The sequence below is a fragment of the Ascoidea rubescens genome, assembly GCF_001661345.1.
Source record: "Ascoidea rubescens DSM 1968 unplaced genomic scaffold ASCRUscaffold_5, whole genome shotgun sequence".
Taxonomy (NCBI): domain Eukaryota; kingdom Fungi; phylum Ascomycota; class Saccharomycetes; order Ascoideales; family Ascoideaceae; genus Ascoidea; species Ascoidea rubescens.
In genome coordinates, this window is record NW_017962917.1 from 698,465 (window position 1) to 725,384 (window position 26,920).

At 32.9% G+C, this 26,920-nt stretch overlaps 12 protein-coding genes across 12 annotated transcripts; 6 read left to right on the plus strand and 6 right to left on the minus strand.

Annotated features, from left to right (window-relative positions):
* Nucleotides 1–552: 552 nt before the first annotated feature.
* Nucleotides 553–1,755, minus strand: ASCRUDRAFT_33908 (cytosolic L-asparaginase; the record flags this gene model as incomplete). Its single annotated transcript, XM_020190476.1, has 1 exon — nucleotides 553–1,755. One exon carries the CDS (start codon nucleotides 1,753–1,755, stop codon nucleotides 553–555), a length of 1,203 nt encoding a protein of 400 aa, XP_020047891.1.
* Nucleotides 1,756–2,244: 489 nt separating this feature from the next.
* Nucleotides 2,245–3,303, plus strand: ASCRUDRAFT_23495 (exonuclease 1 family protein; the record flags this gene model as incomplete). Its single annotated transcript, XM_020189794.1, has 1 exon — nucleotides 2,245–3,303. A coding segment is annotated over one exon (1,059 nt), but the record flags the coding sequence as incomplete, so codon positions are not given.
* A 1,474-nt stretch (nucleotides 3,304–4,777) lies between these two features.
* Nucleotides 4,778–7,037, plus strand: ASCRUDRAFT_75578 (uncharacterized protein). The gene has a single exon (XM_020193123.1). It carries the CDS (start codon nucleotides 4,893–4,895, stop codon nucleotides 6,888–6,890), a length of 1,998 nt encoding a protein of 665 aa, XP_020047893.1. The 5' UTR covers nucleotides 4,778–4,892; the 3' UTR covers nucleotides 6,891–7,037.
* SRB7 (Srb7p) lies at nucleotides 6,718–7,551 on the minus strand. Its single transcript, XM_020193124.1, has one exon. The coding sequence runs from the start codon at nucleotides 7,295–7,297 to the stop codon at nucleotides 7,004–7,006; it is 294 nt and encodes a 97-aa protein (XP_020047894.1). The 5' UTR covers nucleotides 7,298–7,551; the 3' UTR covers nucleotides 6,718–7,003.
* Nucleotides 7,552–9,090: 1,539 nt separating this feature from the next.
* On the minus strand, nucleotides 9,091–9,855 carry BUD13 (Bud13p; the record flags this gene model as incomplete). The annotated part of the gene is made up of 1 exon (XM_020194517.1): nucleotides 9,091–9,855. The coding sequence occupies one exon, from the start codon at nucleotides 9,853–9,855 to the stop codon at nucleotides 9,091–9,093; it is 765 nt and encodes a 254-aa protein (XP_020047895.1).
* Nucleotides 9,856–11,160: 1,305 nt separating this feature from the next.
* Nucleotides 11,161–12,703, plus strand: ASCRUDRAFT_7800 (uncharacterized protein; the record flags this gene model as incomplete). The annotated part of the gene is made up of 5 exons (XM_020194097.1): nucleotides 11,161–11,651; nucleotides 11,754–11,867; nucleotides 11,925–11,999; nucleotides 12,062–12,256; nucleotides 12,496–12,703. The coding sequence occupies 5 exons, from the start codon at nucleotides 11,161–11,163 to the stop codon at nucleotides 12,701–12,703; spliced, it is 1,083 nt and encodes a 360-aa protein (XP_020047896.1).
* A 589-nt stretch (nucleotides 12,704–13,292) lies between these two features.
* GPH1 (glycogen phosphorylase) lies at nucleotides 13,293–15,917 on the plus strand (the record flags this gene model as incomplete). The annotated part of the gene is made up of 1 exon (XM_020190515.1): nucleotides 13,293–15,917. One exon carries the CDS (start codon nucleotides 13,293–13,295, stop codon nucleotides 15,915–15,917), a length of 2,625 nt encoding a protein of 874 aa, XP_020047897.1.
* A 1,027-nt stretch (nucleotides 15,918–16,944) lies between these two features.
* Nucleotides 16,945–17,464, minus strand: ASCRUDRAFT_75583 (uncharacterized protein). The gene has a single exon (XM_020193126.1). It carries the CDS (start codon nucleotides 17,268–17,270, stop codon nucleotides 17,067–17,069), a length of 204 nt encoding a protein of 67 aa, XP_020047898.1. The 5' UTR covers nucleotides 17,271–17,464; the 3' UTR covers nucleotides 16,945–17,066.
* Nucleotides 17,465–17,657: 193 nt separating this feature from the next.
* ASCRUDRAFT_7802 (uncharacterized protein) lies at nucleotides 17,658–19,700 on the plus strand (the record flags this gene model as incomplete). Its single annotated transcript, XM_020194104.1, has 1 exon — nucleotides 17,658–19,700. One exon carries the CDS (start codon nucleotides 17,658–17,660, stop codon nucleotides 19,698–19,700), a length of 2,043 nt encoding a protein of 680 aa, XP_020047899.1.
* A 466-nt stretch (nucleotides 19,701–20,166) lies between these two features.
* Nucleotides 20,167–22,675, plus strand: EXO5 (Exo5p). Its single transcript, XM_020193127.1, has one exon. The coding sequence runs from the start codon at nucleotides 20,203–20,205 to the stop codon at nucleotides 22,567–22,569; it is 2,367 nt and encodes a 788-aa protein (XP_020047900.1). The 5' UTR covers nucleotides 20,167–20,202; the 3' UTR covers nucleotides 22,570–22,675.
* Nucleotides 22,676–22,694: 19 nt separating this feature from the next.
* ASCRUDRAFT_80645 (uncharacterized protein) lies at nucleotides 22,695–24,077 on the minus strand (the record flags this gene model as incomplete). The annotated part of the gene is made up of 1 exon (XM_020194518.1): nucleotides 22,695–24,077. One exon carries the CDS (start codon nucleotides 24,075–24,077, stop codon nucleotides 22,695–22,697), a length of 1,383 nt encoding a protein of 460 aa, XP_020047901.1.
* A 233-nt stretch (nucleotides 24,078–24,310) lies between these two features.
* Nucleotides 24,311–26,790, minus strand: ASCRUDRAFT_143407 (P-loop containing nucleoside triphosphate hydrolase protein). The gene has a single exon (XM_020189198.1). The coding sequence runs from the start codon at nucleotides 26,722–26,724 to the stop codon at nucleotides 24,544–24,546; it is 2,181 nt and encodes a 726-aa protein (XP_020047902.1). The 5' UTR covers nucleotides 26,725–26,790; the 3' UTR covers nucleotides 24,311–24,543.
* Nucleotides 26,791–26,920: the final 130 nt, after the last annotated feature.

Here is a 26,920-nt window from a genome sequence, read left to right on the forward strand (position 1 = left end):
CATCCACCTCATCCACCTGTGTCGCCACTGCAGCCCGCTGCCGGCATTAGGAATTACTCCCACATCGGGCAAGCGCAGCCCCTCGCGCGCCACGCACAGACAGGTTGGCACCGCCGCACACACCCAGAAACAGCAAAAATGGCGCGTGCAGATGGTTTTGATAACTCCTGAGACACCCACTGCACCCAATCACACAGCGGCAGTATGTCAGCTCTGCCTATACCTGCGTGTGTATGTGCACCCCCGTGTGTATACGCGCACCCACTCTACACTCCGTGCCGTGGCGCCCGGCTCAGCAAGCGAGACCCCCTGTGCGAGCCGGCTGCAGCACGTGCGCACCTCAAGCTTTCCCGGAAGACTATGCGGCTAGCGGCCCTGCAGCGGAGGAGCAGTGCTGATCTGGTGCGCGCACCCGCCCAGCGGCTGACTAAGCATTGCGTGGATGTTGCATAATCCGGATCCTTGTTGTTTAACTGGTACTGGAATATCCCACTGGATGAACACCGCGAGTTCACTTGCGCAGTTCTGTATAGATGACACGGTTCGGCTAATTCAAGAGCCGTTTTCTAGGATACCTCCTCCATAGACGTTGCGAAACACTCGTTTGATCTCGTCCACAGAGTAGTTTTCGTTCAAACACAACTGCAACAATATCCGTGTCTTTTGCGGATTCAAAAATCCACTGGCAATGGCGTGCGTGAAGGCTCTTCCCTCCACCACCACGGGCAAGTTCTCGATGGGCACAATCCCGTTCAACGTCCTGGAGCTGTACACCACGGGGATGCCGTGCTTCTGCGACGCCTCCAACGCCACCAAGTTGCCCTGCTCGGTCCAGGATCCAGAGCCTGTTCCTGCCAACACAATGCCCCTGGCGTGGAGCTGTGTGATGGCCAACTCCACCAACGCCGGATTCAACTCCTGGTAGCCGTAGAGGATGATCACCTCCGGCAAGTGTCCTCCTCGCCCCTTGAGTCTGAAGTTGCTGAAGAAGCCGGACAACCTGTTGAAGCGGCTCTCGTTGCCGATGAACCACACAATCTCATTGTTGATGAACATGCCCAAGTTGCCCTGCTCGAAGTTCTTGAACGTGTCCAACGAGTTGGCGTTGCCCTTGCTGATGTAGAAGCCAGACAAGATCCTGTCGTTCAAGTTGACCAAGATGCCTCTGTTCAGCGACTCCTGCTTCCTGCTGGCCACATACACTGCCTGGTAGAGGTTCATGATGCCATCCGACGACAACGCTGAGCTGGGCCTCATCGACCCCGTCAACACTATGGGAACGCTCACCTTCAACGTCATCTCCAAGAAGAAACTCGTCTCCTCGAGCGTGTCGGTTCCATGAGTGATCACTATCCCATCGATCTTCTTCTCTCTGTCTCCCACCAACCCAAGAATAAACTCTCGCAACTCCACCAAGTTCTTCGACGTCAACTCGTTCGACCCAATGTTGAAGATCTGCTTCGTCTCAATGTGGGCCAACCCTTTCAACTCGGGTATCTTCTGCACGAGATTCTCTATCGTCAAGTTCACCGAGTAGCCTGCTGTCAACAATGTGCAGTTGGCACTAGAGGCAATTGTTCCTCCTGTAGCAATAATCTCAACCAACGGGAGCTCATTATCATAATCACCACCATCTTCATTTTCATGCTCTGTAACATTACTATACTCATACTCATTCTTATATTCATTTTCATACTCGCTGATACACGAAAGATACTTGCCTTCATAATCAACCTCTTCGCTACTCACTCTCATTACCTCCGTAACTCCAATAATAAACAAAACACACACAATAACTCTAATCATTATTGTATCCATCTCTTTATCTTTATCTTTATCTCTCTCTTTATTTCTCTTTATTTCTCTTTATTTCTCTTTATTTCTCTGTAATACACACCAATATACCCCAAATAAACTCAAAGTGCTTTCACAACACTACTCGAGTTTCGCAAAATTTTCACCTTCTCGCTACTCTTATCTGCATCAAAACTTACTCTCCACTGCTCTTTTGTGTAGATAAGCGTTCTCTTCCAAACACTGATTGCTTGATTATCTTATTCAATAACAATCCTCTCTTATTCACTCTCACTCACTCTCATTCACCCTCATTCACTCCCATTCACTCTCTCTTAACTTTTCGCGTCTTTCAAAGCTTGTTCCTATCACTAATCCTCACACTCCATCCTTTCATTACACTTTTTTCATCTCCTTAATACACCTCTATCCCTCTCCCACTCTCTCTTAATGGGTATATCTGGCCTATTGCCATGCTTGAAACCAATCCAAAAAAACTCTCATCTAAACGCCTACGCTAACAAATCAATAGCCATCGATGCCTACTCATGGCTACATAAAGCCATCATCTCCTCAAACCTCGAAATCTACCACAACAAATCCACAAACAAATACTTAAACTACTTTATCAAAAAGCTAAACCTCCTCGCCCACTTCAACATCTCCCCCTACCTCGTCTTCGATGGCGACTACCTCCCTACAAAGGCCTCCACTGAATCTTCCAGATCACAATCAAGACTCAAAAACAAACAACTAGCCGACGCATACTTTCAACAGGCAAACTACAAAAAAGCTCTCGACGCTCACTTGAAATCAATAGACATCTCCCCACCATTCGCCAAAACAATCATAGACTACTTGAAAGCGAACAACATCAAATACATTGTCGCCCCCTACGAAGCTGACTCTCAATTGGTCTATCTCGAAAAATCCGGCTTGGTTGACGCTGTTATTAGCGAAGACTCTGACCTACTTATCTTTGGCTGCAAAACACTACTCACAAAATTAAACGATTCTGGTCATTTCATCGAAATCAGCTCATCCGATTTCACCAAAATACCCTCATTCTCTTCCCTCAACCACTATCAACTAAAACTAGTCGTCTCCCTATGTGGCTGCGACTACTACAAGGGTATTCCAAATATTGGTCTAAAAACTTCCTTGTCCTTAGTCAAAAAATACTCAAACTTGAAAAAACTCCTCTTGTTTCTAAGATTCCAAAACAAATTTAAAATACCTTCCAATTTCGACCAAATCTTCCTAAAAGTATACTATTGTTTCACCTACCAAAGAGTATTCGATCCAATTACCTCAAAAATAACCACCCTAAACCCAATTCCCTCTCAACAAGATAATCAACAAAATAATTATCAAGATAATGAAACCCCCATCGATTATAACATCCTATACTCTTGCATCGGCAAAAAATATGACGACCAAAATCTTCACTACCTAGTGTCAATTGGCGAAATAGACCCTTTTACTCATAAAAAATTGATTTCAAGAGAATTATTAATCAATAAAAATTACAACTTCAATAAACACTACTCAATCAATAAAAACGACAACAATCCTACTACCACTACCACCGCCACTACTGCTATTGCTACCACTACAACTACCACTAACAATAACTACTTTACTCCAAATAATAAAATCATCAACACAAACACCTTTAAAGCCTCAAACATTAGCGCTTCAACTTATAATTCAAGCATTAGCGCTTCAGCTTATAATTCAAAAAATGCTCACTTAAATTCTTCAAAGGTCAAATTCTCAACAATTGATTCCTTCTTTTCTCCAAAAAATAAAAATACTGACACCACCAATACCAAAATCTCCTCAGTAAAATCAATACTGAGAAATTCCTCACCACCATCCATGAAAACTAAACAAAACCTTTATAAAAATAATCAAAGCAATAACCTATCCTTTTCAACTCCTGTAACTAAAAGATTAAAGGGCTTTAACCCAAATAATCAAAACAATGCCCTCAAGACTTCTAGTTTTAGCAAATTTTTCAAAAAACCCAGTCAGGATGACCTATTTACTATTACACTCAATAATAACAACAAATTTGACAAGAATAAAATCATAGATCTAACTGACAATGATTTCAAAAACGAAAATCTCCCCAGCGTCTCTCATGAAAACCCACCTAAAATCTCTGACAATCAAGATCAGTTCAATTTATCAGAAATCAGCGACGACACTGATAGTGAGCAAGAACCCAGCACTCAATTGGCTTACCAAAACGAAAAAGTTGTTACCATCAACAAGTCGTTTTTGAGCGAACTCCGGAGCAAATACTCCTTTATGAATAAGAATCTAAATAAACAAAACACTCAATCTACAAAGAAAAGCCCACACGACCCACATCAGCCGTTGTCCAAGAGAGACTTGAACGTGGACTTAAACTACAGCAAAAAGAGAACCATCAGTGGCGCTATCAATGTCGAAGACATCAAGGAGCTTGAGTGCGAGAAACGTCCAACAGTCCGAAGAAAAGTGACAATTTCTGGAGCTATTGATGTTACTGGTGAAAAAACAGCACTAGAAAGCCATTTCTTTGGCAGGTTTGCCTACCAATCCTGAGCAATGTGCACTTTTGCTGCTCCATATTATTGCATCCCCATTTTCCATAGATTTTTCTCACTTTTTTTCTAATCTTTGAGTATTTCTAGACTTTTTTAACATCACTTCTAGACTTTCTAGACCATTTCATTCACATTTTCAAGTCGTTTCATTTTGAAAAATTTCCACTTCTTTATATATTCTCTGTTTCAAAAGATCGTTTTTGGCTAAATGAACAAAAGTCCTGTTTTTGAAGTGGTTTGTACTGTAGTTATGCTCAGCTCTGCAAATTTATGCGCAACTCTCCCATTTTTTCGAGAATTTTTCAGAAAACCTGCTTCAAAGTGGATTTGTCTTGATCGGTTGGTGGAACTATTTAATTGCGATAAATTGCGATCACTACCAATATTTGATTATATCGTGGTTTTATTGGGGTTGCACTGCTGGTGTACTTTTATTCTTTGTGTCTTCTTTTTAGTTATTTCTTTTCTACTTCTACTCAAACCCGCTATTCATTAATCATAATGGTTGGAAGAAACCCATTATCCATAAGCTCATTGATCAACAACGATAGCGAAATCGTAAACAACTACAAACAACCAAATTATAATAATTCCTTTGAAAATGAGAACAGCCCTGGGAATCATAATGGAAATAATGCAAAGACCCCTGATCATTCAAAGCAAAACACTAATACTACCGGTTTATCTCAGAGCTTAAAATTAAGTTCAAATTATGCCATAAATGATGATTCTGATTCTGATCTTGAATTGTCTGATAGCAATGGAGCTTTACAAAATACAAAGAAAAAAGCTAATATCAAGTCTATGGACAAACTATCCTTGTCTAATTATGGAAGTAGCAAGAAGTCTTCATTTTCATCATCTGGAATCCCAACTCATCAGTTTAATATTATAAAATACAATAACAATAGCACTACCACTGCTACTAATAATAATGCTAATGCTAATGCTAATGCTAATTTTAATGTTAATAGTGTTGAGAAGATTTCAATATGCAAATGGGTGAACTGTGATAAAAAATTTCACTCCTTAGATAAATTAGTTCGTCATATTAACAACGATCATATTGGGATTCGACAGTCAAAATATAAATGTGAATGGAATGGGTGTTTAAGATTTGGAGTTAATCAACCAAGTAGATTTGCACTAGTTTCTCATTTAAGATCACATACGGGAGAAAAACCATTTTATTGTATTGTGCCAGAATGCTCAAGAAATTTTACAAGATCAGATGCTTTAACAAAACATATGAGAACAGTTCATAATAATATTCCACATATTGACGATGACAATCAGTATAATGAGCAACACAATATTAATAAACTGACCATGAAAATGAAAAGTGGATCGAATGATAATAACAGTAATGGTAATAGTAACAATAACAATAACAATAACAACAATGATAATGATTTCAGTAATGAGGTGAAAAGGTATAATTTTCCTTGGTGGTTTGAAAATAAAAATTTGTTTTCCAATAGGAAAAACAAAATATCGAATTTTATTGATAGCGATAATGAAGAAAATGATAGTAATATAAAGAACAATAAGAATACTATTAACTATGGTGTTAATTACGATATCAATTATGATAATAATTATGACAACATTGACCTATTAAATGATAAAAGATTTCAACATGAGAGAAACGCTAGAACTCGATTTAAACAATTGATTAAATTATTTAACAACAAGGGAAACAATAACCAAATTAATAAAGAACTGCTATTGGCCGAGTTATTATTTAACAATCCAAATGACGATTGCAAAATTATCAAGATTAATATCAAGAATACTATAAATAATACAAATAATAATTTAATACTTAATAGCATCCATGATAGCGATTACCTTAATGATGAAATCAATTTGGATTATAATGACTATTATAATCACAATCATAATACAAATGGCAATAGGAACAATTTCAGTAATAACCTTCATAACAGTATAAGTAATGATGGCAGTATAAATATTGGAAATATAGGCCAGACAAATAAGAAAAGAAGATTATCCAATAAATCAAATGGATATCAGGAGATTTATTCCAATAACAATTATAATAACAACAATTACTATAATAATGACAATGACAATGATAATAATGACAACGACAATGATAATAATGATATTAGAGAGAATAAAAGACCTTTAACGAAATTTCAGAGAGAGATTATCGAACAAATAATGTATACACTCTCAACAAATGATAATGATAACCATAGTGATAATGACAATGACAATGACAATGACAATGACAATGATAATATGGACAACATAGAGAAGACTGAGAATATAAATGAATTGAATGGGATATACAATAGATTGAAAAGAAAATTAGGGTGGAGTCTAGAGGTTAAGGAGTTATTAGAAAAGGATTTAAGAAAAGTTATGAAGGAAAAAGAAGAACTTTGGTATAAGAAAGAGGTTTTATTAGATACTACTTTTAAGATGGAATTGAATGAAAAACTTGAAAAGAGATTAATTAAAAATGATTAATTAATAATCGATGTATATTAAAAGTGAAATTGGTAAATATAGTATAGTTGATTTTTTTTTTTTTTTTTGTATTTTATTTTATTTCGTTGTAATTTTAAATTAGTTTGGTTGAATTATGTATTACTGTTACAAAGACCATCTGTTACTTGATGAATCAAATCATTACAAATTAATAACAAGTTATTTTTCTCATCAATTTTTTGTAATCTTTTTTTCTCCAATTGAATTAATTGATTCTGTAAAAGATTTATGGTATTTAATTGATCATCAGTGGAAACACCCGCACCAGGTAAAGACTCTATTATTTTCAAGATTTGTCTTGTTTTCAATATTATATCGGTCGATAATTCCTTAACAGTATTTTCAAAGATTTTAGGATCAGCTATTTGACTTTGAGAATCAGACATTTTCTCTTCACCTTGAGCAGGTATAAAATCATGATATGAACTGACATAAAATAATGAAGCATAAAATTGCTCAACAAGCTGCAAAAAATAAACAATATCAACAAAAAAATGCAAAACAGCAAAACAATAAGAAGGATGAGAGAAGGTTAGAGATACAAGATGTTAAAGACAAAACTAATAATAGAATGAAAAACTATTTCAAACATACCTGGTCAAGACAAACCTGTAATTGAGTGATTCTATCGGACATGAGAAAAATTATTATTATATATTCATAAGAGCTGATTCTGATAAAGTGAAGATGATTTATATTTGAATAATCTGAACATTTGAATAAAAAACGAAAACCAATAATGTGGTTGAATATTCAGAGAGGGTAACTTTATGATTCGGAGACCGAGAAAAGACGATTGTGAAGGAAAACCACGTGAGTGTTCCGAACTCGAACATTGCATATTCCGCTTTTGAAATTTCCGGTATCGTTTTGTTCGAGATATTTGCAAAAAATGGTGAATTTGGAACTAGTCTTTTGGGATAATAGCAAAATGAAAGGGATTGAATAGAGAGGTGAGCATTCAGATATTACTATCGAAAAATTACTGCTAAGAATATAATAGAATTTATCTATAATACTTGGAGAAATATTGGTCAACAAATACAAAAGATGCAGTTCTAAAATTAATCGGAATTGGCACTTCAACGAAATTGCAATGTCTCGCTCTATTCTTCCCCTTATAGGACATGTATTTTGCAAAATCAACCTGCAAAAGATAAATAGTATAATAGGTGATTATCCGAGTCCTGAAAAGTTCTTTGATTATTTCAAACAACTCTTCCCGGAAATGACTTCAATCAAGAAAATATCAGCTGCAGAACCTAAAGGGTTAAAACAATTAACTAATAAACAACTAATTAATAAACAATTATTAATATTACTCGAAAAATTTTAAAAGCAAGTCACCATAAATTAAACAAATCCAACATTCACAGTTCCAAACTCAAAGGTTCGCACACATAGACCAGGAAATAGCCATCTCTCAAAAAGATTTCATACTTGCAAAGATTTCATCAAAGTTGATGATACCAGCAGATATGAAATTTAGGATATCTCAACAAAAAATGATTTTACTGTTTTTTCTTAAATAGCTGGGTTTTAGTTATTTGATTTTTTTTTTTACTTGTTTTTTTTTTATCTTATTAGATTTTTAGAATTTTCAGAATCTTAATAATTTTTAGATAGCTTAGATTAATTGTATTATGACACAGATACATATTGCTATTAAATTAATTAACTGAGAGAGCTAGTTATTTAATAAAATTTTTATTGAAATTTAGAATCAATATTTTAAAAAGAATTTGCAGTAAAATTATAATTTAATAATAATATGATATAATGTGGTGAAGAATATAAAATGGCATAGAATGATATTATTTTATTCAGTAATTTAGACAATTGAATAGCCGATTTGAAAACAAGTGGAATTATTAATTATATAGATCGGATTAACACAAACTTCGCCGGTAAGCCATATTCTTTGAAATATTAAATCTTAATGACTTCAAATGTAATATCTAATAAAAAATTTTCTGTTTCCACAAACACCGTTACAATTATTTGGGATTCAATTTTAACCTTCCGGTTTTGCTGATACACAAGATCTAGAACTCGAAATTCAAAATAAACCTGCAAAAAATATCGATGGGCAAAATTAATAAATTATCTAAAGTTCATTATTATTTTGTTAATAAAAGCAGACAAAAGCTGCCGTTTCTTTATCTTATCCTGATTTATTTCACCCATTTCCACCCAAAACCCTCAGCTCAAACCCATTTGATCTATCAACACCATCCCATCTCCAGCCTGGAACAATGCCAAACCGATTTGGTGGACTTGGTCGCGTGCTAATTTGTATGGTCAGATACTTGGTCTCCTTTGCTTCCTGTTTAAACCTAGTGAGTGGGTCATCAGACGACAATAGCATAGCTCTCTTTTTCTGCTCACGCGTCTTGTTTCTGACTTTTTGGCTTTTATTATTCGTATTTTGTTCAACGTTATCCAAATCACCATTTTCAGAAACATCCCCTTGCTTCTTTTTTGTTTTGGAACTTATGATTGCTGAGTCATCCTCTTTATTGTTGCAATTATTATTATCGTTGCAAATCGTGTTCAACCTTTTCCTATCTCCATTGGAATCTCCTCTGCTATCGCTGCCGGTGTCTTTATTGTTGTTAATAATGCTTGACTCATCGGATGAAACCACAGGTTTGCTGATTTTATTGTTATCTTTATAGCATATCACTTCGTTTGTCCCGATTCTCTTCCATAAATGTTTCTTCTTTGCAATTCTGTGTTCACCGTTACCAATGACTTGATTGTTGTTTTGTCTGCTATTCTTGTTGCCTTTGGACTGCTGGAAATTGTTTGATAATGACGTGAAATCGTTCTCGTCGATAATTGTTGTTGATGATCTTAATGCTGAGAACCGAGTTGTGCTCCTTCTCTTCTTTTGCTTGGAGCTCAAATGATGTTGATTAAGGTAATCAGATACACTGCCCATGGTTATACGGACAATTGGCAAGTAACTAGCAAGAAAAACCAAAGCATCTAAATATCGGTGGATTAAACAACAGTTTGATGGAACAAAAACAATAGTTCCATCATTGGTTATACTCCAATAATACTTGCAAGTTAAAGTCTGTTTGGATATCCGGTCACTTTTAAAGGGTCTCGTGCACGTAAGTCGGTATTCCTAATTGATACACCAATGAATTTCTATTAGATCCGGTCTGAAGTGTCTTCCGGTTGGATATTTCTCTTGAAATTTCGAACTTCCATTTGTCATAATTCCTGAGATATTGTACTTTTGGGCAAGTTGGATTAATTCAAAAATAAAGTATTTCATCCAATCTATTTGCCTGACTGGGACAACAGTCAGCGAGAAGTGGAATCTTTCAAGGACCTAAATAGAATATACACAAACTATTGTATTGAAGGAAGTTGCCATCCATTAGTTTTGAAGACCATTCAAACACATTCGTATCAAGATATAATAAAACTTATAAAAAAATTTCAACTAAGACTGATTCATTACAAAACAATAGATTGAAATTAAAGAATATTTCAAACTTGGAAAATATTCATTAAATTAAATTTTCAATTAATCTTAATTCTGATAATCAATTAATCCATTGATCAAAGACTAAAAGTGTTTATTTGAGATTTTTAATTGAAGTAAAACATTGGATATTTTTTTTAAGTGAAATTTTGAGTAACGATTTTAATTTTTTGATGCGTAATTATATTGAATCATATTATTTTAATTCAATTACAAGTGGGCTATTTACCCAATTAGATATAAATTTTGATTCAATAATGACAACTTTTTTAACAATCAAAATTTTTTTAGAAAAGGTTGAGAAACTGGAACAAGAGTTCATAATTATATGGAATCAAGGGAGGAACGTCCGTAAACAATCAATAAAACAATATATTTATACAAGTGGATTGAAAAAAACAAGATGACGCTGATAAAGACAGGTGAAAAGCAAACTAGACGTTATTATGATAAATTAGATCTGATTTCTATTGATAGGTGATACTATTGGAGAATGCAACAAACCCAAGAAACTTGTGTGAATAAGGTGGCGAAAGCAAAGTTGGTACCGGATAGAGTAATTTGGTAGAGGATGCATGTTGAGGTTAGGATGAGTAGAAATACATGTTATTGCAGATTGATTGCTTTTTATGTATAAAGCAAGAAACAATTTCCAATGTTTTTGATATGAATAGAGGAATATTTGGTCAAGTGTGATTACTCTGAGTTAGTTGCAGTACAAGAATAAGTCAAATACAAGCTATAAAAATGCAGTTGCTAACTTTTTTGAACGAAAACTCGGAATATGTTTACACACTGTTTAACAAACTACCAGATTTTGTTTTCCAGCGTATATTAAATGATATATCAATTGATAAAGTTGCTCTATTCATATTATCAAACAGTGAATCGCTAAGAAAAAAAGCGTATGGTGTATTATTCGATACAGTTGAAGTGATTGACCAAGATATAAAACCTGAATACTTATCAGTCAAGAAAATTTTGAAACCGTTGACGTTAAAACCGCACTTAATTTTACAAATTAAAGATGTTTCGTTATTCAAAAATCAATTAGGTCATTTTACAAAATGTTTTGTTGCAAACCTTAGAATTTTATCCAGTGCACTAGATGGAAACAAATACATGCTTCCCACAATGTTTTATTCTTTAAAGCAATTGTTTGTGTTAGCATTTTTTGAAACAACAATTACAAAAAAATTTTCACTTTCTGAGTTTGATATCACAAATACTTTGAATGCGTATAAGTGAGAATTTATATTTGATCCAAACAAATGGCAAACTGACAAGGCTTTTATGAAAAAAATATACAAAAATGATAACAACTACTACACACTATTCAGTTTTGATCGAATTAAACCAATAAATTCCAACTCTTCAAAAAATCTATTGAAGAAAAGAAATATTCCAACCCCATTTGATAGCTCTATATTATCAAATGTGAAATGTTTAAATATGTCTCATCAAAATATTTGGGCAATTAAATAATTACCAGTTTTAGTTAATTTGAACAGTCTTGATCTATTTCATAATCAACTAGGAATGCTAACTGATTTATCAATGTTGACCGATTTGATTGATTTAAAGCAGTGAGTCTGTTTGAAGAATCTCAATTTATCAAACAAATATTTGCTTTTTTTTCAAATATCAGTTTGAATAATTTGGAAACATTGTCATTATCTGGAAATAATACTAGAGAAATTGGAAATTCAAATACACTTCCTAACCTATTAAAACTTGAGTTATCATCTAATAAGCTATCTACAAACCACAATCTACAGCAGTTTCCATCACTAAATGACTTGAATCTTGGTGCAATCGACAATTTTCGATATCACTCATATAGGTATACTCAAACACTTACGGGTTATTCATTTAAAAGCCGGAAATGTTGATTCAATAAAAGGATTAGAAAAACTACCAAAACTAGACTCAATGGTGTTGAGTATAACAAAGCAAAATTCAATTATAAAATTTCCAAAACTTGCTAACTTAATAACATTAAATTTAAGTATACACTACACTCCAGGATTAAATATCTATGGAATATTTCCAAAATTAAAAAGATTAGATTTATATTTCAAGAGTATCCAAAATCGAGGTTCTTGATTTAAGAGATAATCGAATTGAAAGAATCGAGAAGTTAAGAAATACTCCAAGCTGGTTCGGCGTATTGAAAAGCACATCCGGTGAGAAAGCTGCCGAAAAGCCTGAAAAACCAGAGAATATGAAGAAGATTGAATATGACAATAACAAAGACGATAAGGGTAAGGGTCTAATCAAATACTCCTGAGGTTTGAAAGATCTTCCAAAGAAATGCCAAATAGTAAGTCATGACCCTTCAAATCCTAAGAAAACCTAATTTACATGTTCTCCATATAGATAGGTTTATTTGAGAGTGACATATCGATGCACTTTGCGATAGAGTTGGCAATAAATTCTACATTTTGAGATTTTATATTTTATAGCACCTCAAAACACCACCTAGCACTATAGATAGCTCCTCTAGGCCCTCCAGGCTCTCCAGGCCCTGCCCGTGGGCCCCGTGACCCACGGCGGGTGGGTGCGGCGCGGACCCTGGGCCTTTGTTGACGCCCGTCGCTGCAGCAGACGACGTCTTTCGCTGGGATTGTCTCTTTCTGTCTCTGGTCGTCCTTATTCTCTGCAACCACTTAACCACTTATATATTCCTTCTTTCTCGCCTCACAATCGATCGCTTTTTTTCTCCTGCCGTTATCCAAGAGACTGACTATATCAATTGCTTCTTGCTATTCCATATATTGTTTTTGCTTTGCTTTTCCTCCTTTTCCCTACTTCTTTGTGTGTGGTTCCACTATTCTATCTAACCTTTTTTCTTCTCCCACCTGTTCTTTTAGCTCAGAATGAGTGATTATCAGATTACTTCAAACGAGCTCCCTGCTCCCACTTATCGCCATAAGAGAAGATTAACTGGGTTTTCTCTCAACGAAATCAAATCAATTGAAGCTCAAATCCCCTTGTCCTCCAGATCCCTATGGAAAAAATTTGCTGTAAAGGAATTTTCTGAGAAATCTGATTTCGAAAGAGATTTCGTTCACCACATCGAAACAACTTTGGCTAGATCAATGTACAATTGTGATGATTTGGCTGCTTATCAAGCTGCTTCCAATACTGTTCGTGATAAGTTGATTGTAGAATGGAATGAAACACAACAATTCCAAACCTTGAAGGACCCAAAAAGAATCTACTATTTGTCCTTGGAATTTCTCATGGGCAGAGCAATGGACAATGCAATGCTAAACGCTGGCGTTAAAGACTTGGTTAAAGACTCTCTCTCTGAATTGGGTTTCAATTTAGAAGACATCTTGGAACAAGAACCTGATGCCGCTCTAGGTAATGGTGGTTTAGGAAGATTGGCAGCTTGTTTTCTCGATTCTTTATCAACTGGTAAATATCCCTCTTGGGGTTATGGTTTGAGATACCAATATGGTATCTTTGCTCAAAGAATTATTGATGGTTATCAAGTTGAAACTCCTGATTACTGGTTGACTTTTTCAAACCCATGGGAAATCCCAAGACACGAGATTCAAATTCCTGTCGACTTCTATGGTTTTGTTGAAGAAGAGTTTAATCCCCAAACCAATGAAACCAAAAAAATTTGGAAAGGTGGCGAAAGAGTTATCGCTGTTGCTTATGATTTCCCCATCCCTGGTTACAGCACTAAAAATGTTAATAACCTAAGATTATGGTCTGCAAAGCCAACTACTGAATTTGATTTCTCAAAATTTAATTCTGGTGATTACCAAAACTCTGTTCGTTTGCAACAAAGAGCCGAATCAATTACCGCTGTCTTGTATCCAAACGACAATTTTGATCAAGGTAAAGAACTAAGATTGAAACAACAATACTTCTGGGTTGCTGCATCCCTTCATGATATCGTCAGAAGATTCAAGAAAACAAAAAGACCATGGTCTGAATTCCCTCTTCAAGTTGCTATCCAATTAAATGACACCCATCCAACTCTAGCTATCGTTGAATTACAAAGGATCTTCATTGATTTAGAAGGTTTTTCTTGGGATGATGCCTGGGAAATTGTTGTTAAAACATTTGGTTACACAAATCACACAGTCATGCAAGAAGCTTTAGAAAAATGGCCTATCCCATTATTTGAAAGATTATTACCAAGACACTTGGAAATCATCTACACTATCAACTTTTTCTTTTTGCAACAAGTTGAAAAGAAATTCCAATCAACTTATTCACAAAAAGAATTGGAAAATTTGTTATCAAGTGTCTCTGTCATCGAGGAATACTACCCAAAACAAGTCAGAATGGCTAACTTGGCTATTATTGGTTCTCACAGAGTTAACGGTGTAGCTGAATTACACTCTGAATTAATCAAAACAACCATTTTCAAGGATTTCGTCAAGGTTTACGGCGATAAAAAGTTCACAAATGTTACCAATGGTGTTACTCCAAGAAGATGGTTAAGAGAAGCTAACCCAGAATTAGCCGAATTGATTGCCTCAAAATTAGGTGGTTATGAATATTTGCTTAATTTGAACTTGTTGAAAAATTTAGAAAACTATCTTGACGATAAGGATTTCAAACACAAATGGGATATAGTCAAGTTGAATAACAAATTCAGATTAACTAAATTGATCAAAAAATTAACTGGTATTGAAATTAATCCAACTGAGTATTTATTTGATATTCAGGTCAAGAGAATTCATGAATATAAAAGACAGCAATTGAATATCTTTGGTGTCATTCACAGATATCTTTGGATCAAATCACTATCACCAAAAGAAAGAAAATCATTGGTTCAACCAAAGGTCTATGTCTTTGGTGGTAAATCTGCTCCAGGTTACTACATGGCTAAATTAATCATTAAATTAATTAACGCTGTTGGTGAGTTAGTTAATAATGATGCAGATGCTGAAGGATACTTGAAATGTATCTTTGTTCCTGACTATAATGTTTCAAAAGCTCAAATTATTATCCCTGCTTCTGATATTTCAGAACATATCTCAACCGCTGGTACTGAAGCCTCTGGTACTTCAAATATGAAATTCGTTCTTAATGGTGGTTTAATTATCGGTACCGTTGATGGTGCTAACGTTGAAATCACTAGAGAAATCGGTGAAGATAATATCTTCTTATTTGGTAATTTAGCTGAAAATGTTGAAGACATTCGTCATGCTCATAGATATGCCCCTCACTTGGAATTACCTGAATCACTTAAACAGGTGTTTGAAGCAATTGAATCAGGTAAATTTGGTGAAGGTGATGAATATAAACCATTATTAGATTCAGTCAGATACCATAAAGATTATTATTTAGTCTCAGATGATTTTGATAGTTATTTACAAGCTCAAGAATTAATCGACGAGGCTTATAAAGATCGTGATGATTGGATTCAAAAGTCTATCATCAGTGTTGCAAATATGGGATTCTTCAGTAGTGACAGATGTATTGAAGAATATGCTGAGATGATTTGGGACGTTGAACCATTAGAAAGAGATTGAACTGATACTTGAATAGAAATTTTGTGTTTGTTTGTTTTTATTTTTACCCTTAATCTTATTCTACTTTTACTATTATTCTTTGACTGTTTTTATTTGTTTGACTATAGAAATGGGTTTTTTAGTTTTAGTGTTTATTTACTTTACTTATTTACTTATTGTCAATTTTTTTTCCATTTTAATTAGAAATAAATTTGTTTTAGTTTCAATAACAATAGAGGCGAGATGATTGAACACTAAAAATACCCTGCAAATAGGTTATTCTTTCTGGTTTTAACAAAAACATTTTGCCAATATAATCATAGGTGACCTGAACAATTGAACAAATTTACAGGTTGAAAAAAGTTGGAAGGAAAATCAAGAAAAAATGAAAAAAAAACTAGGAAAAGTTAGGAAAAGCCAATAAAGTGCAAATGAGAATGGGGCTTTAAATATCTGGCTAGATGGACACCTCCCCGAAATACCTCCTGGGGGACATTATCATTAGACAAACTATGTTGGGTGTGATGAAATTACAATGAAATTGTTGAATACAAACCGAAAAACCTGAAATTCACTTATCTGGCCTAGAAAGGTGAAAATGCAGGTTTGAAAACGACGTGCTTCAACACCAATCGAAATGAACTGCGAGCTGACTCAAAGCACAAATCGATGAAGAAAACAATGTCTTCTTTCCTTGAGAAAACAATAAACATCACAGAGCTGAAATTCACTGTCCCTGGGACAACCGCAGCTCGAGTAAGCAACTCCCCAACAACCACAAACTCTGCTGGCACCATCGGCTCTTGTCCTTGCTGCCGGTGCTCCAGAAAGCTCTTCTTTCCAGTAGCAGAAGCACCAAAACCACCAGAGACAGCACAACCCTGGCACGAGGTTTCTAGAAGGATGCTCAGGCTTCTAGAACAATACGGTCTCTCGTGGGAACAGCCGGGGTCTTCGGCGGTTAGCAGCGATGGCATTGCAACGCGCGAAATATCTGCGTCTATTGTGTGCAGAACGAGCCGGAGCGTGGCCGACGCGGGGCTGCAGCGCGAAAAGAGCAGTTTCTCTGCCGAAAAGCTTCGCCGGAACAAAAGAAACTTCAGGGAGCATTGTTCGAACTGAGAGAAGACTTTTTTGATTCTGAGCTTTTCTGAGCTTTGAGGGAGGCTGTTAAAGTGTTCCTTCCTTTTCTTCTCTTTCTTCTCTTTCTGCTGTCTCTGCTGTTGCTGCTACTTCTTCCGTTCTGCTGCTGCTGCTTCTCGCCCCTTTTTGCACTCTACAGCAGGTTCTCAGGCGCCCGAAGAACTGGTGCCATCTCAAGTCATCTTCCTGGTGTTTTACTTCCTTCTCTGCATTTGGTGGTGCAAATTCCATCTTAAGATCAGTATTTACTATTGATCTATTTTTCGATTATTTTTTAAAACACTTGATTGAAACTATTTTTTTAACTTTAATAATATTATTAAAGAGATCATCTTTTATTGTTTGCGAGACAGAGCTATATAAGAGCGTTGATTTCTCTTTCTTTTCTTCTGTCTCTTCTTAAGATCGTTTCATTTCTTCGTTTGCTTATTTTCTTTGGATTTATTGTTCTTTTCTTGGTTTTCCACTTGGTTTTCTTATTTTCCCCCAATCTCTTAAAATTCCAATTCTTTTCTCTCTTTGTTTCTCAAATCTCCCCTTTTCCTTACTATTTTCAGCTTTTTGGTCTGTTTAGAACATTCCAATTCCAGGTAAAACCATATTTATTTTGCCCACTAAATGAGTCTCTCTTACAACAATTACAATTATAATAATTGTAATGCTATACCTAATAACATCAGTAATGTTAACAATTATAATAATTTCAATAATATAAAAAATGTCAAAAACATAAAGAATAATCAAAATTTTAATAAATCTAACTCAACCCCAATAAATTTATCATCATATAACATAAATTACAATTCCAATAACTTTAACAATTTCAATAATTCCAATAATTCCAATAATTCCAATAATTTTAATAATTTTAATAATTTTAATAATTTTAGTGAAAATTCACAAAATTATATTCCAACTTTAGAAGAATTAATAAACTGTTGCTACATCTTGGATGGTTTCTCTGATAATGACTTGTCCAAAATCAACTATGACAATGATTTTTCCTTTATAGATTTAAATATCTTGAAAGATGATATAAGATTAAATAAAAAAATTAATACTAATATAAATAACACCAATATTTCAATTATAAATGAAATCAAAAGTCTAATCATAAATGAATTTTCCTCAATTTCTCATTTTAAATTAAACTTCAATAATAATAATAGTAATAATAACAACAAAAACAACAACAACAACGATAACAACAACAATGATAATGATGACCCATTATCTCCAATCAAAATCAACAATCCTATTTCCACAGCTTCCAGCTCTTCAAATCTTCCAAATAATATAGAAAAAGTTAAAATCAATAAACTAATCCATATCACAAATAAGTTCAAACAAAATATTAACCTCTCTCATTGTGAAGAAAATTTAGCCTTTCTAATCCAAATTTATAATTATCAAAAAATATGGAATTTTATATTCACTGAAAGAAGATACTCAATCCTCAAATGCAAAATTAATAACAACAATAAAAGAAGCAGTATCTCTTCAATAAAATTCAATCTAAACAAAAGAAGACAAAGCTCCTCTTTTAACCCCTTCAATGATAATAGAAACTCTGAAAATTCAATAACCTCAACGCTACTTAATTTAAGAGACAATTCTTATTCAAAACTAAACTCTTTTTCAAATAATCTTTCTCTAATTAACACTAATAATAATAACAACAATATCGAAAAGATTAAAGATCCTGATACTCTCAATTTATTCAAAGATGAACTTAATGAAATATGGAACAACCTAATGAGCGAATACGTTTTAAATAATTCCCCAAAACAAATCAATTTACCAAATGAAGTCTATAAAAATATCATAAATGAACACAACGACCCCGATGTTCTTTATCATTCCCCAATCTTTTTAGTTCAAGCTAAAAATTCGGTTCTACAATTACTACGAGAAAATATTTACAACTCCTTTATAACTGATTTCCAAAATGATAACAACTCCCATTTTATCACTTCTCAAATTAAAAATTCCGATAATCAATCTCAATCTCAATCTCAATCCGTTTTTTTTAATGATTCAACTTCCTTATCAACTTCTCCTGATTCAATGTCAACTTCTCCAACTTTTCCAACTCCTTCATCAATTCTATCAAATAATCTCTACGATCATTCTCCAAAGAACAAACTACTTAAAGACAATGTATCCTTCAACTTAAATCCTTATAAAATCAATTATAAAAGTAATCAGGTTCAACAGAAAAAAAATAAATCAAATTTGCCAATAGATCCATTAGATGAACCTATAAATCAATCCCATAGCTATATTCATAATCACAAAAATAATCATTTTTCAATTGATAGTAATAGAAATAATAAACTAAATTTGAATCCAAATACAAACTCGCCCCTAATGACTTATTCTCCTGAAAATACTTCAACTCTTGATGATAAAGAATACATTTTTTCCAAGAAGTCTGCTGTAAAGGGAAAGTCAAAGTCAAAGTCTTTGACTTTTAAATTAATTAAACAAAAATCAACCGAAGGACATGAACTCCATTCACTAAAGGCCCCAAGAGGTCCTTGTGGTATGGTTTTCGATGAAAATGCCTATAATCCTAAACCACCAATGCAAAAAAAGCAATCATCAACCACTGGACATAGAAGATGGAGCTCATTAATGGGAAAGTTTAAGAAAAAATAGAATGGGTATCTAAATCGTTAATTAAAAGGGAATTTTTTTCTTTTTTTTTTAAGTTAAATGTTTTAATGGCTTTTTTTTTTGTTTAATATTAATTACTTTTGGCTGTTTTCTTTTGTATTTTTATTTATTAATATATATGATGGTATTTTGCGGTAGGGCTTTCTTTTTTGTACTTCTCTTGCTACTTTTAAATGGTTTATTCAAATTTTAATTTTTTTACTCTTGGAAGTCTTATCTTTAACAGATTTCATATTACGTTCTTGTAGACTGTGATTGGCCAGTTCCGTTTTAATGTAAGCAAACAGGGATTTTGCTATTATTTGTTTATACTTTTTCAAACAATATATAATGCATACCAGCACAAACGGGTCTTTTTTTCCAAACTTTTCTTCAAAAACTGATAAATCATAAAATCTCTGGTTTAGAAACTAATATTAAGAAGAATGTCTTCTGGACTAGATATTGACTGTTTTCAAAGATTAGAAATCATGAATATGCTAAGATGATCTGCTCACTTAAAAACTTTCAAAATTTCAAAAACAACTTTTTATCAGCTTTTTTGAATTCTAACAAGAGAAATATTTCCCAAAAAGTGTTGAGATTAAAAATTCCTAATAAAACCAATTGGTTGACTTTTCAAAACTTGAATGAAACAAAAAATATTGGTCTAGTAGATAAGTCAAACTGTCTCACCAACTTGGATCAACTGAATCATTTGAATATTTTGGAGCATCCAGATCATTTGCACACCTTGGGCGACTCAAATAATTTTAACACAGTTGATAAGCTACATGACTTGCAAGATGACTTACAAAGTAACTTAGATGAGCTAAACAATTCAGTTAATTTGGATAAGTCAATAGATTTTGATAATTCTACTAACTTGAGTGATTCGATGGAAACTGAAATTGAAACTTCTGGTACTTTGGATACAAATGATACTCTTTCCCCTACTCCAATTGACGTTTTGAACGCCCCTCCACCAAATATTCTATTCGAAACTTTTGATAATAATTCAAAGTTTCCTGAAGTTGATAATTCCATTTTTTCTAAAATAGAGTCAAGGCAACATTTTTCACTTCTAGACAAAAATGTAAAGATTAAAAAAAAAGATAATTCGGATTTGGAAAGAAGAGAGAACCTTGAAGAAGCAAAGTCTTTAATTGAAAAATACTTATGTTCAATTGAAAAAAATATCACTCAAGATTTTACAAATGATAATGCATCTGATTTACAAGTGGATAATTTTTATCAAATATTACAAATTGATAAAACAGGCTATTTACCTCTCAAAATTTTTCCTTCGAATTTGTTAAATCCTTATGATTTTTATAATAATGAAAAACCCTTTTCAAGTCGAATAGATGAATTTGACGATCAAGAAAAAATTAACCAATTATCACAACAAAAGAAAACCATATACAATTACAAAGACTTGAACAGTTTTCAAAAAAATTATGATTCTTACTTATTCAATTTTTCAATGAAAAATAAGTTTGTTCCAAGACTATCTGTTACAAAAATTCTAACAAATACCTTTTGTGAGTTTAAATACATATATGAAATATATAATAAAAATGCTCCAGAAAAGTCAAAAGCCATGTTTCAAGGACAAAAAATACATTCAATTTTAGAAAATTCTATTTATCCTGACAAAGCTGAATTGTTGAATAACTTTGTTGAAAGATACACTATAGGTTCACAATTGCCGTTGAGAAAAAACGTTGATATAATGGGTTATCAACTTTTCTCAAATACCATAAAATTCAAAGATCTTTTCTTCATAGGAGAATCCAGAGAAAATCAAATACATGGCTTTATAAATACAAACACTTTAAAAATTGTTGGTAGTCATAAACCTGAAAGTAGGAATGATAGTGAGAATGAAAATAATGATTTGTTGATTTCAGGAATTATAGATCACTTAATTTTAACAAAAACCAACCACAAAGAAATAGCAAAGCGGATGGACTTTGAAACAAATACAAAATATCTACAAGGTTTCAATGAATCACTCGACTTAAATAAATACTCTAATGATTTAAATGACTTCATTGAAAAATTTTCTGAAGACAGTGTACAAGATGCATTTCTAAAAGAAAATTTTAGAATTATTGTTAGCGATGTAAAAACAAGAGGAATAAAAAGGAAACCTGATCATCAGAATGTGATTGATGGTTCAAAATTGCAAATTCAAATCTATCGAAGCTTTTTGGAAATTTTATCTGATGACGTTGAAAATAGTTACTGGAGTATAATAAAAAGTCTCCAGAAAAGAAATCTAGATGTTGATGAACCCTTGTCAAAGGAATATATGTTTATATATTTAAAGGAGTTTCCCGAGTACTTTTCCGATATGGTCAGATTATCTAAAGGAAAAAAAATTGGATTTGAAGACTTTGGTGGTAATATAACATTAAATCAAAAAAAACCGGAAATCAAAATTGAAACTGATACTAAAGAAACACTGAGACAAGAAAACTCTTCTTCGACAATATTTCCAATTTTTAAGGGAGAAGATGAAAAAATGAATGATTTATTAATAGATTGGAAAAGTCCATTAACCTTAAGATACCTTGCATATAGGCTTAGTCAAGTATTAGGGATCTTCAAAAAATTTCTTTCTGATGAGTTAAAAATCGAGTATTATTCAAATAAAGAATTTGGGCAATCTTTTCTCCACGTTAATTTTAATAAGCTTCCAAAGGATGAACTTGATAAAGTTATTGAAAGTAATATGGAACTAATATTGGGAAAACGAAATCCTGATTTAAACTGGATTGGAAAGGACATGAGAAAAGTTGAAAAATATTGTAAATACTGTAATTTTAGAGAAAAATGTGGATGGAGAAATTATATGAAATTATAGAACATTCAAATTAAATTGTTTTTAGAGAATGTATTGTTGAATCATAAATTCCTGAAAGATAATGGATATATAATGACTTTCCGTGTAGAAATTAAATAAATAATTAAACAAAAACTCCAAAAATTTTAATCTCCTAACTTTTTCATTATTATGTCAAGATTTGAGGAAATTTTATCAAATCGTTTGTTATACTTATATTCTAAATCAACTAGCTTTTTTGCTATTGTGTCGAATTTTTCATTAATTAAAGAAATTATCTTAAGATTATTGGAATTATTTGTGTCAGTAGTTTTATTTTGATTATTGTTGACAATACCATTATATTGTTTATTAGCATTACTGCTACAATCATCATCACTATGACGAAATTTAATTTGAATTGGTTTGCTTAAAATTTCTTTTAAGATCTCTAAATCTGTTTTTTTCTCAGCTTTTCGTCTTTTGTTGGAAGCATTTTGAAATTCATCAAATCTCAAGTCAGTTTCACTTGATGATTCATCATTTTCAAAATTAGCATCGTTGAAACTTTGAAGTTGATTGATTTCCTTTAATGAAGATATACTATTATTATTCGTTGGAGTAGCTTCAGGATTGCTTTGTATATCTTTAGTATTGAGTTTAATATTTTCTTTGTTGTTATCATTTTCTTGATTTCTATGATTGTTATTGTTATTGTTATTATTTATTTCAATTATCTCATTTTTTCTCTTAATAACGTCATTGTTCTGATTATTGACAATAGTGTTATTGTCATCCATGATAACATCGGATGTAGTATTTGTATCAATAATATTCTCACAAATGTTAATACCACTATTATCTGCTCTATTATCATCATTGTTATTTATTGGCTGAATGTTGCCATTATTAGTATTAATATTTGCATTGTTACTGTATTCATTATTATGATTGTAACTGATGGTATCGTTATTGTTTACAATACTGTTTGGGTCGTCAATGGTCTGGTTATTGTTGATATTTTGGAGAGCTTTAAAAATACTGCTGTCTTCGAAGTTTTTCAGATTATCAGAATCATCATTATCTATATCGTGATCGTTTTCATTATCTTGATCATTATCATGATCATTGTTATTTTCGGTCCCATTATCAATTATATCTTGGTGAAGGTTGTTTTTATTTTTTTTTGTTTCCAGTTTGTCAAGATTTAGCTTGCTTGATCTTTTCTGTGCATTATGAGCAGCCTTATGCTGAATAATCTTTACCAAAATAGATTGAAGTTCATTATTTAACACCACACCACCATTGAGTCCATCTATGTCATTAAATTTAAATGTTGTTTCCAAAGATTTATAACGGGTTTTAAGGGTTCTGTATTGCTTGAAATTCAAGTTGAACGTTTTGTTAAACTGTTTCAAAACAGTTTTCCAGTTTTTATCTTTGTGTCTTATTCTATCGTCTAGTATATAAGGCATGTTCTCCTGAACTAGATTGCACAAAGTAGAATCCATTTCTGATGTCCATTTATGAACCTTCCCAGGCTGATCCATATCCAATGTCTAATGTTTATTAATGAACCGAGATGGCGATGAACAGCAACTTTGAAAAGGCCAAAAGAAGCAAAACAAAAGGTTGAGGCAGAAGTAATAATATAACACTAGGTCTACAACAAACAGCAACCAATTCTCTGCAAATACAGCCACAGACAACAGGTATCCCACACACAAATAATGACCCAGCAATTGACGAGGCATACAAAACTGAGATGAACAATTTCACTTTTTGGGACGCATCAACAAAGTTTCTTCGGTGAAGTTCCGTCGGCAGCCAGTGATATTTCCAGATCTGGAAGTTTCCGTCGTGTGACAGGAAACGCAAGTGCATGTGTAGTTACGTATTTTATGCATGAACCACAGAGCTGGCTTATTATTTTGGTTTGTGTTGAAATGTATAAGAAATATATCATTCTAAAATATTTAAAGTAGTTGGGATATAGTTGTTTATTTACAAATAGTGCTAATTAGCGTTAAATCGATTGCTTACCTTTCTGCTTCTAAGACTAGCCAATTTCTTTCGAAGAGCAGTGTCGTCGATGGTGAGACTGTGCGAACAGTTGTTGCCTTTGACGTTGTGGACGTTGTTGGTATATGTGCTGTTTTTGATATGGCTATGATTTCTTAAGTATTTTTTATCGTCAGAGGAAATGAAAAAGTAGTTTTCTAAAATGTCCCTTGAATAAATTTTGTAGTGGGTTTTCCAAATTAGCGAGTCTATTTTCGGTTTGGTTTTGAAATTGCCGGAACATATTTGGAAAAAATTTGAAATCGATTGAAAAATAGAATCTTCAGGAAAGTTAAATCTTTTATAAAAGTTTGAGTAGTAGAATAAAAGTGATTGGATCAAAGATATCAAAAAATCTTCTTCTTTTTCAAGTTTTGTTATATTATTTGTTAGCGAATTAATATTAGAATTGATATTTTTAAGCTCTAAAGCATCTTCTTTTCCTGTTGACAATTCATTTCTTTTTTCTTGTTCTCTTTCAAGTTTTTTTTGTAATTTTTCCAAATTATTGACATACTCCTGCTTTTTAGTTGAAATAATTTCATTTTGAATAATAGCAAACAATTTTTTTTCAAACTCCAAATTTTTAGCATACTGATAGGTATGATTAAAGTTTACAAAATTATTTTCAACTAGTTTATTGTAGTAATTTTTCTCAAACTCACTTAAATATAAAATAGAATCTGCTTTTTCAAGTGAAAATCCTCTTGAAGTTCTACCGATTTTATGAATATAATTTTCAAAGTTTTTTTGAGCTCCAAGTATTAAGACATTAGTTAAATCTGGAAAATCCATTCCTCTACTTGATAAATCAGTTGATATTAAAATTGAGTTCCCAGTCTCTTTGAATATTTTCAAGACTCTTTCTCTTGATTCAGTTGTAGTAGACCCGGAGATGTAAAAGACATTATAGTTAATTTTGTGCTTTAAATCTGGATAATAAGTTTCAAGATAATTCAATAATAGCATATAAAAAAATTCGACTGATAGGATTGTGGGTAAGAAAACCAAATCTTTAAAATGCTGTTGCTTCTGGGTTTTACTATTATTATCTTTTGGCATTTTGCTGTTAACAATTTGACTTTCGATAAATGAAACCATCGCAAAAAAACTCGATACTAAATTATCAGTGATAACCAAACTTTGATTGATTGATTCCCTTGTATTAAAATTATTTATGGTGGACAAATCATTGTTTTTATTGGCATTTATAAATAAAGGAGCTTCAATGAGTTCTTGATTTGCAGCACATTTCTTTTCCAAATATTTATTGAATTTTGTTGCATGATTGCCAATTGAATTTAAAGTGTTTTCATCAATTGTTGCAGAAAAGTATAAATGTCTAAATTCACTTTGGGAATTGTTCAATTTGTAAAGATAGGATTGAATTTTATAAACATTCATCTTTTGCATTGGATTTAATAATTGGTCTGTTTCATCAAACACTAAATAAGATAGATTGCAGAATAAATGTTTACAATTATTACTTGCCAAAAACAAATCAACAAATCTACCAGGAGTTGCAATGATGACATTTGGTTTGATAGTGTTCACTGATTTTAATTGTAAAATTTTTGACATACCACCACCAGTTATCATCATACTGGAAAAATTAAAATTGTTGGTCTCGCTCTTATTCAAAACATTAAAAAATCTATTAAATTCGCTGTTAATTTGTATTGCTAATGTGGTAGTGTTAACGATAATAACCGAATCAATAGAATATTCATCATTTGTATCATTTATTTGGATATCTTCAGCAGTTTGTTTGGAGGTATTTTTCAATAGATTATTAATTATAGGTAGAATAAATGATAGTGTCTTTCCAGAACCAGTTTCGGCAGAAACAACAAAAGTCTTAGGAGAAGATAATATTGGCCGCAAAATTAGTCTTTGAGTTGTAGTCAAATATGCAAAACCCAAGGAGTGCAAACAGTGCAAAATATCCAGAGAAATCAATCTTTTATCATATAATTCCTGGAAAGTTTTAACTGGAGTTTGATCTTGAGTTATCAAAACAGTCTTATTATTGTCGTTTTTTTTGAAGCAGCTCAAGTATCTAATGGGTAAAGTTTTTCCCGTTATGACCCCAGATATTGCTGTTGGTCTGGAACAGAACAACAATCTTCTTATCATGATTATATGGTTTATTATTGCCAACTATCGATCTCATCTCTCAGAGCACTTTACCAAACCAATGAATAAGAGTCTGGGAAAAAAATTAAATTTCACGGCAAACCAAAATACTTCCGTCAAAATCCGGTGAAAGAGCCGCCGCCGAAGATCAAACCGTGTATGTCTTGAGCAGTATGAATACGCGTTATTAGATAAT

Bases quoted from the DNA above. Each gene is read 5' to 3' on its own strand.
- ASCRUDRAFT_75578 (XM_020193123.1), top strand. From the start codon at position 4,893: ATGGTTGGAAGAAACCCATTATCCATAAGCTCATTGATCAACAACGAT.
- SRB7 (XM_020193124.1), bottom strand. From the start codon at position 7,297: ATGTCTGATTCTCAAAGTCAAATAGCTGATCCTAAAATCTTTGAAAAT.
- ASCRUDRAFT_75583 (XM_020193126.1), bottom strand. From the start codon at position 17,270: ATGGAATTTGCACCACCAAATGCAGAGAAGGAAGTAAAACACCAGGAA.
- EXO5 (XM_020193127.1), top strand. From the start codon at position 20,203: ATGATCTGCTCACTTAAAAACTTTCAAAATTTCAAAAACAACTTTTTA.
- ASCRUDRAFT_143407 (XM_020189198.1), bottom strand. From the start codon at position 26,724: ATGATAAGAAGATTGTTGTTCTGTTCCAGACCAACAGCAATATCTGGG.